This window comes from Astatotilapia calliptera, chromosome 13 (genome assembly GCF_964374335.1).
Source record: "Astatotilapia calliptera chromosome 13, fAstCal68.1, whole genome shotgun sequence".
Classification (NCBI taxonomy): Eukaryota; Metazoa; Chordata; class Actinopteri; order Cichliformes; family Cichlidae; genus Astatotilapia; species Astatotilapia calliptera.
In genome coordinates, this window is record NC_137434.1 from 10,097,092 (window position 1) to 10,114,034 (window position 16,943).

Below are 16,943 nucleotides of genomic sequence, written 5' to 3' on the forward strand. Positions count from 1 at the left end.
TGGGATGGACGTAGAGACCGAAAATTCATTCCAGATACACAATATAACCATCCCTCCCAAACAGTGGTCACAAATCAGTCCAAATGTGTGGTAGTGGGCACATCTGCCATATTGAGATAATCCATCCCACCTCACAGGTGTGCCACATCAGGATGCTGATCTGACATCATGAGTAGTGCACAGGTGTACCTCAGACTGCCCACAACAAAAGGCCACCCTGGAATGTGCAGTTTTTTGCGCTATTGGGGGTCTGGGGACCCAGAACCGGTCAGTATCTGGTGTGACCACCATTTGCCTCATGCAGTGCAACACATCGTCGCATGGAGTCTATCAGATTGTCAATTGTGGCCTTTGGAATGTTGGTCCACTCCACTTCAATGGCTGTGCGAGGTTGTTGGATATTCGTGGGAACTGGTACACGCTGTCGTATATGCCGGTCAAGCACATCCCGAACATGCTCAATGGGTGACATGTCCGGTGAGTATGCTGGCCATGCAAGAACTGGGACATTCTCAGCTGCCATCTGCCCTGAACAATGTGAACCATGATTCATCCGTGAAGCGCACACCTCTTCAACGTGCCAGACGCCATCGAATGTGAGCATTTGCCCACACAAGTCTGTTACGGCGACGAGCTGGAGTCAGGTCAAGACCCCGATGAGGACGACGGGCATGCAGTTGAGCTTCCCTGAGACGGTTTCTGACAGTTTGTGCAGAAATTGTTTGGTTGTGCAAACCAATTGTTCCAGCAGCTGTCTGGGTGGCTGGTCTCAGACGATCTTGGAGGTGAACCTGCTGGATGTGGAGGTCCTGGGCTGGTGTGGTTACACGAGGTCTGCGGTTGTGAGGCCGGTTGGATGTGCTGCCATATTCTCTGAAACGCCTGTGGAGACGGCTTATGGTTGAGAAATGAACATTCAATGCACGGGCGACAGATCTGGTTGACATTCCTGCTGTCAGCATGCCAATTGCACGCTCCCTCATTGCTTGTGGCATCTGTGGCATTTTGCTGTGAGACAAAACTGCACATTCCAGGGTGGCCTTTTGTTGTGGGCAGTCTGAGGTACACCTGTGCACTACTCATGATGTCAGATCAGCATCCTGATGTGGCACACCTGTGAGGTGGGATGGATTATCTCAATATGGCAGATGTGCCCACTACCACACATTTGGACTGATTTGTGACCACTGTTTGGGAGGGATGGTTATATTGTGTATCTGGAATGAATTTTCGGTCTCTACGTCCATCCCATGGGGAATGGGAGCAGTAACAAAGGTGTTGCGTTTATATTTTTGTTGAGTGTATCTAAACTGTGTAGTAGTAATATGAGAAATCAGTAATCTGAGAAATGTAATTTCTCACCCTGACCGGTTGAGGCAGATGGCCGCCCCTCCCTGAGCCTGGTTCTGCCGGAGGTTTCTTCCTGTTAAAAGGGAGTTTTTCCTTCCCACTGTTGCTCATAGGGGGTCATATGATTGTTGGGTTTTTCTCTGTATGTATTATTGTAAGGTTTAACTTATTATGTAAGTGCCTTAAGTTGACTATTGTTGTGATTAAGCACTGAATAAATAATGTCTAAAACTGAAGTTGATACTTGAGGTGGTGTGTGAATGACATTTTGAAAAATTTAAATTGTGTGTGGAAAGACATTTCTTGTAGTTAAGCAAATACTTCAATGAACTCATTTTGTTTGGTAATGGAATAGGATTTAATTTTATCAGAAATCCGTACAGTAATTTTGGCTGTGGATCACAGGGTGCAGAGTGGGGGTCACCCAGAGTCATAATCCAGTGAGATATCTGCGTCACCTCTTACAGTTTTCCTGTAATCTAAGCTCAAAGATGAGAATATATAGAGTACAGTAGAGTAAATTGTGCAAAGTTTACTATCAATTTTCTCAAAATCCGTACAGTAATTTTGGCTGTGGATCACAGGGTGAAGAGTGGAGATGGCCTAGATTCATAATCCAGTGAAATATCTGCGTCACCTCTTACAGTTTTCCTGTAATCGGAGCTCAAAGATGTCAATATGTAGAGTACAGTAAAGCAAAATGGGAAGATTTTACCATGAATTTTCTCAAAAACTGTACAGTAATTTTGGCTGTGGATGACAGGGTGAAGAGTGGCGACAGCCTAGATTCAGAATCCAGTGAAATATCTGCGTCACCTCTTTCAGTTTTCCTGTAATCTGAGCTCAAAGATGAGGACATTAAAAGTATAGTTGAGTAAATTGGGTAAATTTTATTGTTAATTTTCTCTGAATCATACAGTAATTTGGGCTGTGGATCACAGGGGTGAAAGTGGAGATTAACCAAAACTGGGAGTGGATTGTGAAGTAAAATAGTGTCAGGACAGAAAACACTGCGTTTCTAAGCCAGTCGGCACCTATACCGTAATATGCGTAAGAGTAGTGCAACAACATTTTAGGTGCGGCTGGCGGGGCGGCTAGCTTGACTGCGACTTCGTAAGTGAGGGCTCACTTGACCGCAGTGATTTTTCGGGACTGTGCGAAGTAATGGGCTCCGACAACACAGCCGTTGTGTATCACAGCGAGTCCCGCGTATTCCAAGTTAAACCAAATAGCTATTATTAAACTAATATAAGACTACAAGGACTTAGTAGTTGGTTTAGCACTTGCATGGCCCAATGCACAATATGGCAGCATACCCTCTTTAATATATTGCAGCTGCCGAACACATTTATCCGGTTTTAGCTCACCTTTTCTCACCAGGTCTCTCTAAAACGTTCTCATATTCCAGCTTCAAATCGTTCCTCCGTGCAAACTTTTTCAATCGTGTTGTGTACTTATTCTTGCCCATCTTAAATCGCGAAACCCTGGTCGGACAAATACTTGCTCACACACAGATCTAAATTTCCCACCACCGCCGGCTAGTGAGGGCACGTTCCTTACGTGACACACTTCGAGACTTGATTCGTCGGAGAGTCACGTGATCAATTATGTCAGAAGACAAACGTACCTGCCCACTGGTTAATTACATAATCACGTGGGGGCAGGGATCTCACAGCATAAGCATTTATATATTGTGTGTTTTTTTATTATTAAAAAACATCAACAAGTCACAAGCAAAATGAAAACACACCATGGCACATGTTTAAACAAGTAAGGTATATTCATAAAAATGATTTATTATTAAAAAAGACATAACATAATTTTTCATCCCCCCAAAAAAGATACATGTTTAAAGCACAATATCAGCCCAATGTCAAACAGAACTGTCACATGATATCAAACAAAAAATGTCAATTCTGTTGTGTAGAGTGGGCAATCATAATGAAGCAGTTCATTATGAATATTAGATTCTAGCTGCTCTTCATGTTTTTGGCCACCAGACAGTGGCGTGTCCAGCGGGGTGGCCTGGGGGGCACAGGCCACCCCCCCAACCAGACTGGCCACCCCAGGTGCCACCCCAAAGGCAAAACAATAAAATTCAATCAAATATCAAATGTCCGATTATGTTTTCACGGTGAAGCTGAGATATCCGAGTGTAAGTGAATGCAGCATCGGCTTCTGCGCTACGTGCATCACGTTAGCAAAGGTAGGAGAGCCAAGCACGAAAGACGGCACTGCAGGAAACAATTTTTCGGTGAAAGAAAATGAGGACAGAATAAATGTCCCGGTAAGTAATATTAAGTTTGTTGAGTTTAGTAAACTTCGGTGAAATTAGAATACCAAGGAAAAAATAACACTTAAAGAATTATTGCAGCTGTGGAATATTTCAGACAGTATGCTACTGAGGGCAGCTAACATAAGAGTTATGAGTTATAAGATATAATCTAAGTCGTAACATTGCTGTATGGTAGTGATGGTGAGATGAAGCCTCATGATGAACTGAAGCTTCCCATCCAACTGGTCGACTCATGGTTCGAAGCATTGTGATGATTCATTTGCTCTACTGCGCCATCAAGTGGACAATTCAAGTGAAACGGGCTCAATGATTATAATGATGTGATGTGTAAACCGCTAAACTGAATAAATAAATTGTTTTTCATGGTTATTTATCCCGAATATTGTCTCAGTATGTCTGATACAAAAGAGAAAGTGGAAACTATCAGTACACAGGTTTTGGGATGATTGTGTAACTGCGTAATCATGCTTATGTACATCTCAATAATGACACAAACTAGTGTGTGGCACTTCAAGTTGAATGAATAAAGGAATTACTATTGTTCATGACACCAATAACTGAACTCTAAATATTAGTTATATTTAATATTATACTAATTTTATATTATATTAATTTAATTAATGTTTGTGTATAATAAATTGGCAGCTTAACACAGGAATGTACATGGAAACAAAAAGGGAGGGAGTTGTGATGTGAATGTGCTTGTGACTTTATAACAGTGCTCATGACACTAGGGAAAAGTTTTCATTTGTTTTTATTCAAAAATAGCAGCTTTTCCACAGTGCTGGGCTTAAGACGGTTCCTCTTTTTTGAGAGGATTTCTCCTGCTTTTGAAAATATCCTCTCACAGGGCACAGATGAAGCAGGGGTTGCAAGAAAAACCACAGCAAGTTTATACAAGTTTGGATAAAGAAATTTGTGTCCAGTACTCCAGTAGCTATGTAACACATACGTAATCCAATTCCACAACACGATGTGATGGGGGAATCATCTGTGTTTTGCTGCCCATTTTATTTCGAATCTGGCGCGAACCGGTGAACCAGTTCCCGAATCAGTCACGTGGTACGGACTGCCCGCGAGGCCTCGAACGTCACTGCATACGTAATCAACGCAAGCCTCGATACGCGCTTCAGAAAAACGCCCCCGCGATTACCCGACGCGCGATTCGAAGCTTCGACACACAGGACACATCACTACTGTATGGAGCTGCAGATTTGGTTGCAGGTTAACATAGCTGGACTGGCCATCGGGCATACCGGGCATATGCCCGGTGACTTATTTTTTTTTGTAATGGCATGAACAATGAGAGGTGGTGGATTGGCCAGATGCAGGTTGATGTGTAAAAATAACTCAGTTGTTTGGTGGTGGCTATGGCGGTGGCTTCCCTCATCCACCTGCTGGTGGATGAGGGAAGGGGAGGCAGGAGGAGAGACCCGAGGCAGCCGCCAGTCCGAGTGTCAGGTGAACTGAACTTCAGGTAAGAAGTTATGACCTGCAGTCTATCTGGGTCAGATATAAACCAAGTTTAGGTGGAGTTTATTTTCGTTGTGCTGACTTTTTACCGTCAGTTACAATAACTCGTACTGCGTTCTAGCCAGCTTGACGGAGTTTTTATACAGCTGGGTGGGTGCTATGATGTTACTGATAGTGAACTTTATTTTATTCATAAGGTTAGTAGAGTTGCCAACGGCTCCTTAAAAAAATGGGATGGTCCCTCATTCAGAGAAAATATTACACGTTTCGTATTGAGCTGAGAAGAGACGCAGTTTGTCCCGGACTTTCGCTATAATGAAAAAAAGACACAAAGGAGTTATTCTGTCGTTATGCTGCACAGCTGCCTCTTCTTCTCTCATTCTCTCCCCCTGCCTCTCCTGTTGCTACTTCAATCATTAAATTGATCAATGATCAGCTGATCGGCTTTTCTCTCTTGTTTATTTATCGCCCACTTTGCGCCAGAAAGAGGAAACCAGCAGATGTCGCTCTAAACAACAGCAGCACGTTTAAGCTTGATCAGCTGTTGTTAGAATTTAATATTAATTTCTAGTATCAGCTGATGTTTGCTGGAGCCACAGCTGTAAAGCTGCTGGTCATGATATCGGTTTGGTTATGTGATGAGAGGGAAACATGAAGATGAAACCAGGAGATGTCCTTACTGAATCATCAGAGCTGAACAGGTGATGGAGAAACAGGTTTACCTTTTAGGTGACATGGATGAGTTGAAGGGAAGTTATGAACTGTTTCTGAGAGACAAATAACACCAGGATCCTTTTCTAAGCAGCTGACAGCTGGTAACTCTAAATCTTACAACCAAAGTTTTTATCTGACGTAAAATGTATAGAAATCATACATATGCCAACAAGACTGTACATCACTGTCACAACAGCATTTGTTTTCATTCAAAGGCTTTATGGCTTTAATAGGGCTTTGGAGTTGACGTCACGCCGCAATGCATTGTGGGAGCACGGCACCATTTTCGGGGTCTACGAATCAAATCAAACACACTGTGTTGGAACGACGATTACAAGATGCTTAAAAGCAGCTCAATAGAGAATAGACTGTATAGAGACCGATTGCGTCCAGAGGCGAAGCGGCGGTACTTGCAGAAAATAGCGTGCATTGGAAATGTGGACCCGTATGAAATACGGCCGTGGAGTAGAAACCCTGAAGACCAACCGCTATTGACGTAGCCTGATATATTTCATACCTTATCTGTGGAATCAGCGCGTACAAGTCGTCATTCAAACAAAGGTAAGTCAGCTCGAGTACTGCGTGTGAAATGCGTTTGATTTCCCTGCAAACATTCACATTAGTGCAGCATAAATTCATTCATGAGGGGAAATTACAGTGAGCACATGTGGAGGCTGTTAGAGGGATAACATAGTGAGTTCAGTGCATTGATGAGACATTGTCCTGAAGGATTTAGTTATTCTTTATGGTTAAAGAAATTGCAATGTGGGACTAATAAAGGTTATCTTATCTTATCTTATCTTATCTTATGATTTATTAATGTTTATTATAATTCTAATTATACATCTTGCTTCCATATTTGTATCTTGTGTCACTAAAAATACATTTTATTTTAGTTTTATACATTGATTAATGACCTGCAGAATCTCCTTATCATATTAAGTGATTCATAATTGTCACTTTATGCTTTCTCCATCTCTAAGGTGATGACATCCTTGCATTACATACTTTAGGTTCATTTTCTGCTGGCAGGTTTCTGACAGAACAGGCAGATTTACACTATAACATGCAGCGTTCTATAGATGGACACATAAAGAAATGCATAATTACATGTGTGTGCTAACTTTCTAGACACTTTGTTACATTTATGATAAAGTAGATAAAACACATTTGTGTCGGCCTTGGCTCATAGTTCTTGTCTTTAAATGAACTTTGTCTGTGTGTGTTTCAGGTGCTGCACTCTCAAAGACTGAATGAACCAGCATTGCAGCCATGGGTCACTGTGAGCATCACAGGGAAGGTTGAAGCCGCCCGCTGCACCTGTATGGCCGGAGTCGCAGAGACCTGCACCCACGTCGCTGCTCTTCTGTCTAAAGTAGACGCAACAGTGTTGATCCGTGGCACAAGGACTGTTACAGATGAACCTGCATACTGGGTTTTGCTGGGTAATATGACCAAGATACAGCCAGAGGTTGGCCATAAGATAGACTTCTCCTCTTCAGCTGCCCAAAAAAGGCTCTTGATCAAAACATAGACAGACCATCTGTATTGAAAGGTAAAAGGAGCCTCAAAACAGAAAAATCCCACCTGCTACTGTGGAGGAGTTGTCACTGCTATAATGCCATGATGTTTTATCTAGGGGTCTAGATTTATGCCTGTAGTGCACTGCTGTGTAAATAATTTGCATTTACTGAATATGTACTGACTGAGTCCCACTGTTCAAATGTTGAATAAAGAAACAAACTAATTTTTTCCTCTTTTTTTTTTTTTTATTGAAACCACTTTATAGAACATCACATCAGGTACAATGTAGAATCCATGTCATTGATAGTTTACAAATGACAAAATGTTCACACAAAATCATGAGTGTTTACATAATATCACCCACTACTAACATTACTTTATTTACTGTATCTTTTGAAAAAATACTGCTATTTATACAGCAAAAGACTTAAGAATATTTAACAGGAGCAGGTTTCATTTTCCCTGGTTTTATTATGACACTGTTCACCAAACGCAGCAAACCTTCACCATCTTATCCAGAAGGGTCACCTCTTCACCCTCACATGGAAGAAGTAATCTGATTGGCATGGTGGTATATTTGAAGCAGGTCCCTCGTGTCCACAAGGCTGCAGGCCCTGATGGCATCCCCGGGCGTGTTCTCAGAGCGTGTTCTGGGGAGCTTGCAGGAGTGCTCACAGACATATTCAATCTGTCCTTGGCCCACGCTGTGGTACCGGCCTGCTTCAAATCCACCTCCATCGTCCCGATACCCAAAAACTCCAACCCATCTTGCCTCAATGATTACCGCCCAGTAGCACTCACCCCCATCATCACTAAGTGCTTAGAGCGACTGGTCCTAGCACACTTCAAATCCTGTCTCCCCCCCACCCTGGACCCCCACCAATTCGCATACCGCCGGAACAGGAGCACAGAGGATGCAGTCTCCATCGCAATGCACTCTGTCCTCTCACACCTGGACAACAACAACACCTACGCCAGAATGCTGTTTATAGACTTCAGTTCAGCATTCAATACAATCCACCCCTCACAACTCATCAGGAAACTGACAGACCTGGGTATCAGTTCCCTCATCTGCAAATGGTTACTGGACTTCCTGACCAACCGCCCCCAACATGTCCGGCTGGATAACCGCTGCTCATCTACCATCACAATGAACACCGGTGTACCACAAGGCTGTGTGATGAGCCCTTTCCTCTACTCCCTCTTCACCCACGACTGCAGACCTGCTGATGGTTCCAACACCATCATTAAGTTTGCAGATGACACCACGGTGATTGGCCTCATCAGTGACAACGATGAGGCCGCCTACAGGGAGGAGGTGGATCGTCTGGCTGAGTGGTGCGACAGAAACAACCTGCTGCTTAACACCGAGAAGACCAAGGAGCTCATCGTGGACTACAGGAGGAATGCTGACCCACATCCACCCATCCACATTAAGGGGACGGCTGTGGAGCGTGTGAGCAGCTTCAAGTTCCTGGGAGTCCACATCTCCGAGGATCTCACCTGGACGACCAACTGCTCCAAGCTGGTCAAGAAGGCTCACCAGCGCCTCTTCTTCTTGAGACTCTGAGGAAGAACCACCTGCCCTCAGACATCCTGGTGAACTTCTATCGCTGCACCATCGAGAGCATCCTGACCAACTGTATAACAGTCTGGTACGGGAACTGCTCTGCCTCGGACCGGAAGGCGTTGCAGAGGGTCGTGAAAACTGCCCAGCGCATCGCCGGAGCACCACTTCCTGCCATAAAAGACATCTACAGGAAGCGGTGTCTGAAAAGGGCTGGGAAAATCATCAAAGACCCCAGTCACCCATCACATGGACTCTTCACCCTCCTGCCCTCTGGGAGGCGCCACAGGAGCCTCCGGACTAAGACCACCAGGTACCGGAACAGCTTCTTCCCCACAGCTGTCAGACTCCTGAACTCTGCCTCCTGACATCTGACCCACGTTAAACTCATGGACTGAACATACACACACACAATGGACAACTGTACCCTCAAACACAATAATAACATGGACTGAACCACCACTCACAACCACTAGCACTTTATATAGCCTCTGTAGAAACTATCTACACCCTCACTTATCTTAACTGCACTACTGTATAGCTCTGTGTAAATAATCATTCTGTACATTCGATAATCTTTAATCCTACAACTGTTTACAACTTGCATAGTTCCCATTTCTGTATAGCTGTATATCCCAGATTCTGTAAAGTTATTTATTTCATATTCTGTATAGTTTTTCATATTTATATCCTGTTCATATCCTGTACATAGCTTGTACTCACTACAGCCTGTACATACTTATAGTTATAGAATATTCACAACATACTTCATACCGTGTACATTATAACATACCATAATAGACCCATTTCTGTAATATACTCACATATCTATATTATTGCTAATATATATTGTAATATATCTATATCACTAAAGCACTTCTGGATGGATGCAAACTGCATTTCGTTGCCCTGTACCTGTGCATGTGCAATGACAATAAAGTTGAATTCTAATTCTAATTCTAATTCGTGTAGCGCTGGAAACCAGTCACGATGTTTCATCCATTTCATCGGCTGGTTTGCTGCAATAATGCCAAATAATTAGCAACTCTTTAAATAGAAGGTAGTTCTGCACTCAGTAGGCTGTTTGTTCTAATTTGCTATGACCTCAGAGCGCATCAAAAATAAAACTAATAGGCTATAAAGAGAGATATGAACATATTGAGAACTTACCGGAATGAAAATGTCTGGAGCACCAACAGATATTTGGAGATGGAAGAGAGCTGCACGTCAGCTCGTCTCACAGCTGCTATCCAGGCTGGACGCCTTCGTTTGGTAACATCGATACACGAGCTGCTCATGTTGCTTCCAGGTTGGGAAAGAATTAAAAGATAAACCCTTTTCAAGCTTATTCCCGTGCCGGTTGTGCGATCGAACATTGCAGCCGACCACACTTAGACCCCCAAAATGGCGGATCGGGCCAAAATCCTTTCCACGCCCACCCCCGTGACATCACGCTCCAAAGCCCTATACCTGGTGGGCCGGTCTCTAGTCAAAATGCCCGATTTTCTGTCCCAGTCCAGCCCTGCAGGTTAATACTGGCAGTGTCACCATGCCAGCTGACTGTATTTCATCATCAGCCAGTGTTGTTCTTTATCAATATTACCAAAGTTGACCATAAGCCAGCATAGAAAGTATTTACTTGCTTTCAGGTTTTATTCAAATGTTAGTCTTTTCAGTTGTTTCTCCACTTTTTTCCTGTTTCAAAATCAAACACCAGTTTGTGAGAAGATTATCTTCTTTTTTTAACAGGCAGATAAAGTTTTACATTGGAATTGGCTAATTTGTCAATTGTTTGTTACAAATGTTCATATTTTAATATTAAAAAATGTTTTTGCCCAAAACATATGTGCACTATATGTCAGTAAAAATACTATGCAAATATTGCTGTCCTTGAATGCTGAGTAAACACTGACAAAGCACTGATTAAATCTCTTGTACTTTATCAACGCAGTATCTAAAAACTTTGCACTGTAGTGGTTAAAATCTCATTCTAATAAGAGTTAAAAGTGCATTCAGTTATTAAGTTTACAGGATTATTGAATTATGGTTAACGGTTGGTAGAATTTTTTTTAAACATTATCTGCCAATTACATCTGCCACCCCTCTCCAAATCTGTGCCCCTACCTGGCCCCCCCAAGAAAACTTTTCTAGACACGCCACTGCCACCAGAGTTTGAGACCTCTGCTGTAGAGGGACTGTGTTCAAACGTAAGAAAAAAAGATGTATTCTTCTGCAACTAAATAGATTTTAGCAGTAGCATTGAGGAGCTAACATGGCAATGCATGTGGGTCGTGTTGACGAATAAAATGAACTTGCTTCGAAGAATACGATAGAGTTCTCAGGACACCATGAACATCACTATGCAAATGCCTTGACAAATGCTCCAAATTTTTCCAACAAAGCATGGAAAGGACAGAACAGACAAGAGGGTAATAACAAAATAATCATCTTGAAGGGACCTAAAAAATACACAGGATCAAAGCAACCATGCTATCGATGTGGGGGAAAACATTCAGCACATGAGTGCAAATTTAAAAGGGAAAAGTGTCATGTTTGTGCAAAAATAGGACACATTGCACGTGCTTGTTGAAATTAAAAAAAATCAGCAAACTCAGTATGTTGAAACACAGGATGAATGCTTAAGTAGGAATGATGAAGCTGAGCTTTTTGGAGTATATTCAGTCTACTCCATCACCTCCAGTGAATACGGATACACAGTGAATGTTGCACTGGGAAACAAGAACACCACCATGTTGCTGGTGCAGCTGTGTCGGTGTTATCAGACAAGTATTATCAGACGCATGTCACTCATTTTCCTGTAAAATCAGTCAGTTGGCTAAAACAAAGTCAGTGTCAACCAGTGTATTGAAGAGGAGAGATATCCACTTCCTAATACTGAAGATTTGTTTGCTACTTTAGCTGGAGGAAGATCTTTCATTAAACCTGACCTTTTTCGTGCCTATCAGCAGCTACAATTAGATGAAGAGTCAGAGAAGTATCTGGTCATCAACACACACAACTGTGTCTATAAGTACAGTCACCTCAGCTATGGTGTTTCCGGTGCTCCTGCTCTTTTCCAGTCTGTGACGGACCAAATCCTTCAAGGGATGGATCATGTGACCTGCTTTTTGGATGACATTCTCATCACTGCTTCATCTGAAAGGAAACAATTTAAGGTTGGAGGAAGTATTCACACATCTGGAGAAGCATGGCATCAGAGTGAAGCCTTCCAAGTGCTATCTTCTTCAGAGCAGTGTGGAGTACCTGGGAGATCATATTGAGAAAGATGGACTGCATCCTTTAGAGGAAAAAGTAGCAGTTCTGGTGCACCAGAATCAACAAATGTCACTGAACTGAAGTCTTTCTTGGGTCTTCTAAATTACTCCAGTGAATTTCTGGAAAATCCACCCAAGATTCTTCAGCCTTTGCATAACCTGTTGAGAAAAAGATGCTAAATGGTTTTGGACCATGGAATGTGCAAAGGCATTTAAAGATGCAAAAAGTCTACTGCTGCAAAACAAAGTGTTGGTGCATTACAGCACAAATCTGCCATTGAAGTTAGTTTGTGATGCATCACCCTACGGCGGTGGGCAAGATAAAGCACTTAAGCCTTATTTTGTACGCAGACAACAGCTGTCAGCAGAAAAAAGATTTATTCTTTGGGGACAAAAAGTCATCATTCCACCAATACTGGAAAAACTGCATCATGAACATCATGAAAGATCTCAGCAGAGAGCTCAGTACAAATCCTTAAATGATCCCTGATGAGTAAGGAAAAAGTTGGTTACTGTTATGCTCTTCTGTTTAAAATAAAACATGTATCCATGTCCTTCCTTCCTGATCACTTCTACTAGTCTAACCAAGAACATTACACTATGTTTTGGTCTTTGGTGTTTCTGTGAGCTCATCTTAATGACTGCAGGCCAGGTTTGAATGGCATTAACCTACTTATTTGCTTCTGCTTGCTAAATGAAATTCCTGCAGTAGTTTTCCTGTTTTATTGATAGGTTTGTGATGCCATCATGCTATCAGGGTGGTAAAGGAAAGGATATTCCATAAGTGGCTTTAAGGTTTCTCTCATTACTGTCTGCTGACCAGAGTAAATATAAAGTGCTTTAAAAAGTATCTGCCCTTTTCCTGACTTCTCGTGTTTTGAATATTTGTCACAACTAAATATTTAAGATCAAACAAATTTAACATTAGTCAAACATTGTGGTGGTTGTGTGATGGTCTGGCTGCTTTGCTGCTCCAGGATGACTTGTGAATTCTGCTCTATATCAGTGCGATGGACCGAGTTGAAAAAGCAGGAGTCGTCACCGGAATTCTAAGAAAAAGAGGGTTTTCATTTATTTAACCAGAAATATTATATTAACAAACAATAGATGTTGAGCTCATAAAAGAGGTCAAAGAAACAAAACTAAACTCAGGCAAAGAACTGTGAAGTTAAACTCAACGACTGCCCAAACAAACATACGGACATAAAACAAGAAATGAAATACAAGGGTAATGGCTGATCAGACCACTATGACACAACCAGTGTTGGGACTAACGCGTTATTAAGTAACGCGTTACAGTAACTACGTTATTATTGTGGTAACGAGCACGGTAACTAGTTATTATGCCAAAATCAGGAACGCGTTAGTCGTTACTGGGATTTAGATAGGGTCGTTACTCGTTACTTCGTGTGGTGGCTATCGCGGAGCTTCCACAGATTCAGTAACATTAGCAAGTGGTGGAGGCCAGCAGGTGGATGAGAGAAAGCAACACGTTCTCGGGCTGGAGAAAGGGGACGCAGAAGGAAAAGAGAACTGAACTTCAGGTAAGAAGTTATGACCTCCAGTCTCTCTGGGTCAGATATAAACCAAGTTTAGGTGGAGTTTATTTTCGTTATTCTTTTTTTTTTTTTTGTCCCGTTTGGATCTATAGCCATCAGAATTGTTGTCTTGAGGCCAAGAAAGATGCCAAGCGGATTTATTTTACCAAGTGGATCATCATGGCCTTGCCATATTGGTCCATTTGATTGACCTTTATTATAATTATGAATTTATTTTATTTTCAGTTGCTACAAACGGGACAGACATGACTGTGGGATAGGACAGGGAGAAAGAATGAAAGAAAGAGGGGGAGAGAAAGAAAGAAAACCAAAGGGGAGAAGAGACGGTGAGAAGGGGGGGAAGAGAGAAAAAAACAAACAAACAAAAAAAACAAAACTCCTGGGTCACCTGTATGGAGAAAAAAAAACAGAGGAGACAGCAAACAACAAAGAGCAACATAATAAGAAAAAAAACCCACCATCACAATAAACTAGCTAGCAGTAGATATCAATAGTTACTAAATAATAAACGATATTGTGCAGCACGCAAGGTAGACAGCACACAGTGTGCTTTGAGGCAGCAGCTAAGAAAGCTGTAGTCCGCGTCTGTGAATACCCATGTGTACACCTGTGTGCATACCTGTGTGGATCAGCATGCTTGCATTCCAAAGGTTTCTCCATGTAATGATCTGCTAGGGAGTGTATTTTCGTTATTCTGACTTTTTCCGTACTGCGTGCTAGCTAGCATGACGGAGTTTCTATACAGCTGGGTGGGTGCTATGAAGTTAATGTTGTTGAACTTTATTTTGTTCATAAGTTGTTAGAGTTGCCAACCGTCCCGTCTGGTATTCAGAGAAAATATTACGCGTTTCTTATTGAGGTGAAAAGGAACAGTTTGTCCCGTAATTCAGCTACAATGAAAAAGGCACAAAGCTGGAGTTATTCTGTGTCTTTGCTGCACAGCTGCCTCTTCTCCTCTCATTCTCCCCCCTCCCTCTCCTGTTTCTATTTCAATCATGAAAACTGATCAATGATCAGCTGATTGGCTCTCTTGTTTGTTTATCGCTCACTTTGCGCCGAAAGAGGAAACCAGCAGATGTCGCGCTAAACAACAGCAGCACGTTTAAGCTTGATCAGCTGTTGTTAGAATTTAATATTAATTTCTAGTATCAGCTGATGTTTGCTGGAGCCACAGCTGCAAAAAAGCTGCTGGTCATGATATCGGTTTGTTTATCTGGTGAGAGGGAAACATGAAGATGAAACCAGGAGATGTCCTTACTGAATCATCAGAGCTGAACAGGTGATGGAGAAACAGGTTTACCCTTTAGGTGACATGAATGAGTTGAAGGGAAGTTATGAACTGTTTCTGAGAGACAAATAACACCAGGATCCTTTTTTAGGTAGCTGACAGCTGGTAACTGTGCAGGGGCGGATCTAGCAAAGTTTTGCCAGGGGGGCCAGGTAGGGTATTAACAGGGAGAGGTGGGCACAAAGAAATACATTTCTATGTTATTCTCATTTAAAATATCTAGCTTTTAAAAAATAATTATCTGAATCTTACAACAAAACGATTGATAGATTGATGCATATATACCATCAAAACAGTGTACATCACTGTCACAACAGCGTTTATTTTCATTCAAAGGCTTTATGATTTTTCCTATAATGGTGGGCCGGTCTCTAGTCAAAATGTCCGGGCCAATTTTCTGTCCCAGTGCAGCTCTGTATGCAGCTCATCTGCAGTCTGGTGTTACCAACATCTTCCTATTCAGAAGGCAGAATTTCCGAGTTCTGAGTACAATCGAAAGCACCACGACTGCAGTTTCTGTGTTGGATGTAAAAGGCGCACATGACGCTGTGACGTAGGCTAGAATCATGGCAGCAGTCAATGATGGTCCAGGCGTGGGATTTCTCTCGTGGAAATATGCACATTATCTTTTCCTTTCTATTGGTAGGTGGCACAGTGCACTTGTGGCAAGTAAGCAAGCTAGAAGACTGGCAAAGTTATGGAAGCAACACATTAACAAGAGAATTCTGAGTAAAACCAAAGTTACTTTCCCTAGTAACTAGTTACTTTGAAAGTAACGAGTAACTTGAAGTAACTGAGTTACTTTTGAGAGAAGTAACTAGTAATGTAACTAAGTTACTATTTTAAAGTAACTTACCCAACACTGGACACAACACACAACTAAACAAAAACCAATCGAAAACAACAAAAACAATGGAGCACAGTCCAGTCTGTTAATAAACTAAACACCAAAGAAGAAAATCAAAACCACTAAACCTAAACTCAAATATTTAGTTAAATACAAAAGCTTTTTTTTTTTAAATGAAAGAAAATACACATTCTTCCCCCTTCAGCAGGAAGTGGTGGTGTGGTCCAACCATCCCCTCTTTGTATATAACTGCTTTAAACCCTGGCCACAATCTTTTTTTCTGGCAGCTCCCAGGAATGATGGCAGGTAAGAAACAGGTAAAAGAAATAGATCAGTCACAAATAAAACAAAAGTAATGGAATGTTATGAATACATAAGTAAAATAAATGTGCGCGCTTACAAATAGAACCAAGGTATTTAAACCAATCAATAATCTTAGTGCAAACTTAAGTGTGTTATTTTAAATGAAAAAATAAAGAATACATAAGAGTTACCGACTTTTAGAGTGTGACCATGGATTGGCCATCACAATCAGTAAATCCTAAAGGACAATGTCTGGCCATCATTTCGTGCCCCAAAGCTCAAGCACATTTGGATTGTGCAATGGGACAGTCATCCAAAGCACACCAGCAAGTCCACCTCTGAATGGTCATAAAATAACAAAAGGTAAGTTTTGGAGTGGTCCAGTCAAAGTCCAGACTTAAATCCGACTGAGATGCTGTGGTACAATCTTAAACAGGCCGTTCATAGTCGAAAACCCTCCAATGTGTCTGAATTAAAATAACACTGCATTGAAGAATGGGTCAAAATTCCTCTGCAGTTATGTGACTCATTGCCAGTTATCAAAAATGCATGACTGAGTTTATTCTTGCTGTCACTCTGCTCATTATTTAAATACCAAAAACGAAAATCTTTGGTAATTATTATCACTGCTGTCTCCTGGTAGAAACAGGAGTGATACACCTGCTGTTGTCAGACCTGCAGGTATCAGGCTGTGATTTTCTCCTTTATAGTGGACAGAAAGTACTTTTTTGGAGTGGCACAAATAAT

At 41.8% G+C, this 16,943-nt stretch overlaps 1 protein-coding gene across 2 annotated transcripts in view; it reads right to left on the reverse strand.

Moving 5' to 3' along the window:
• Window positions 1-2,888, reverse strand: part of LOC113034718 (uncharacterized) — a 29,463-nt gene extending 26,575 nt beyond the window's left edge. For both annotated transcript variants that reach the window (XM_080287901.1, XM_080287900.1), the window contains exon 1: window positions 2,718-2,888. In XM_080287901.1, the coding sequence (XP_080144027.1) occupies window positions 2,718-2,818 (101 nt within the window). In that variant the 5' untranslated portion in view covers window positions 2,819-2,888. The remainder of the gene's footprint in view (window positions 1-2,717) is intronic.
• Window positions 2,889-16,943: the final 14,055 nt, after the last annotated feature.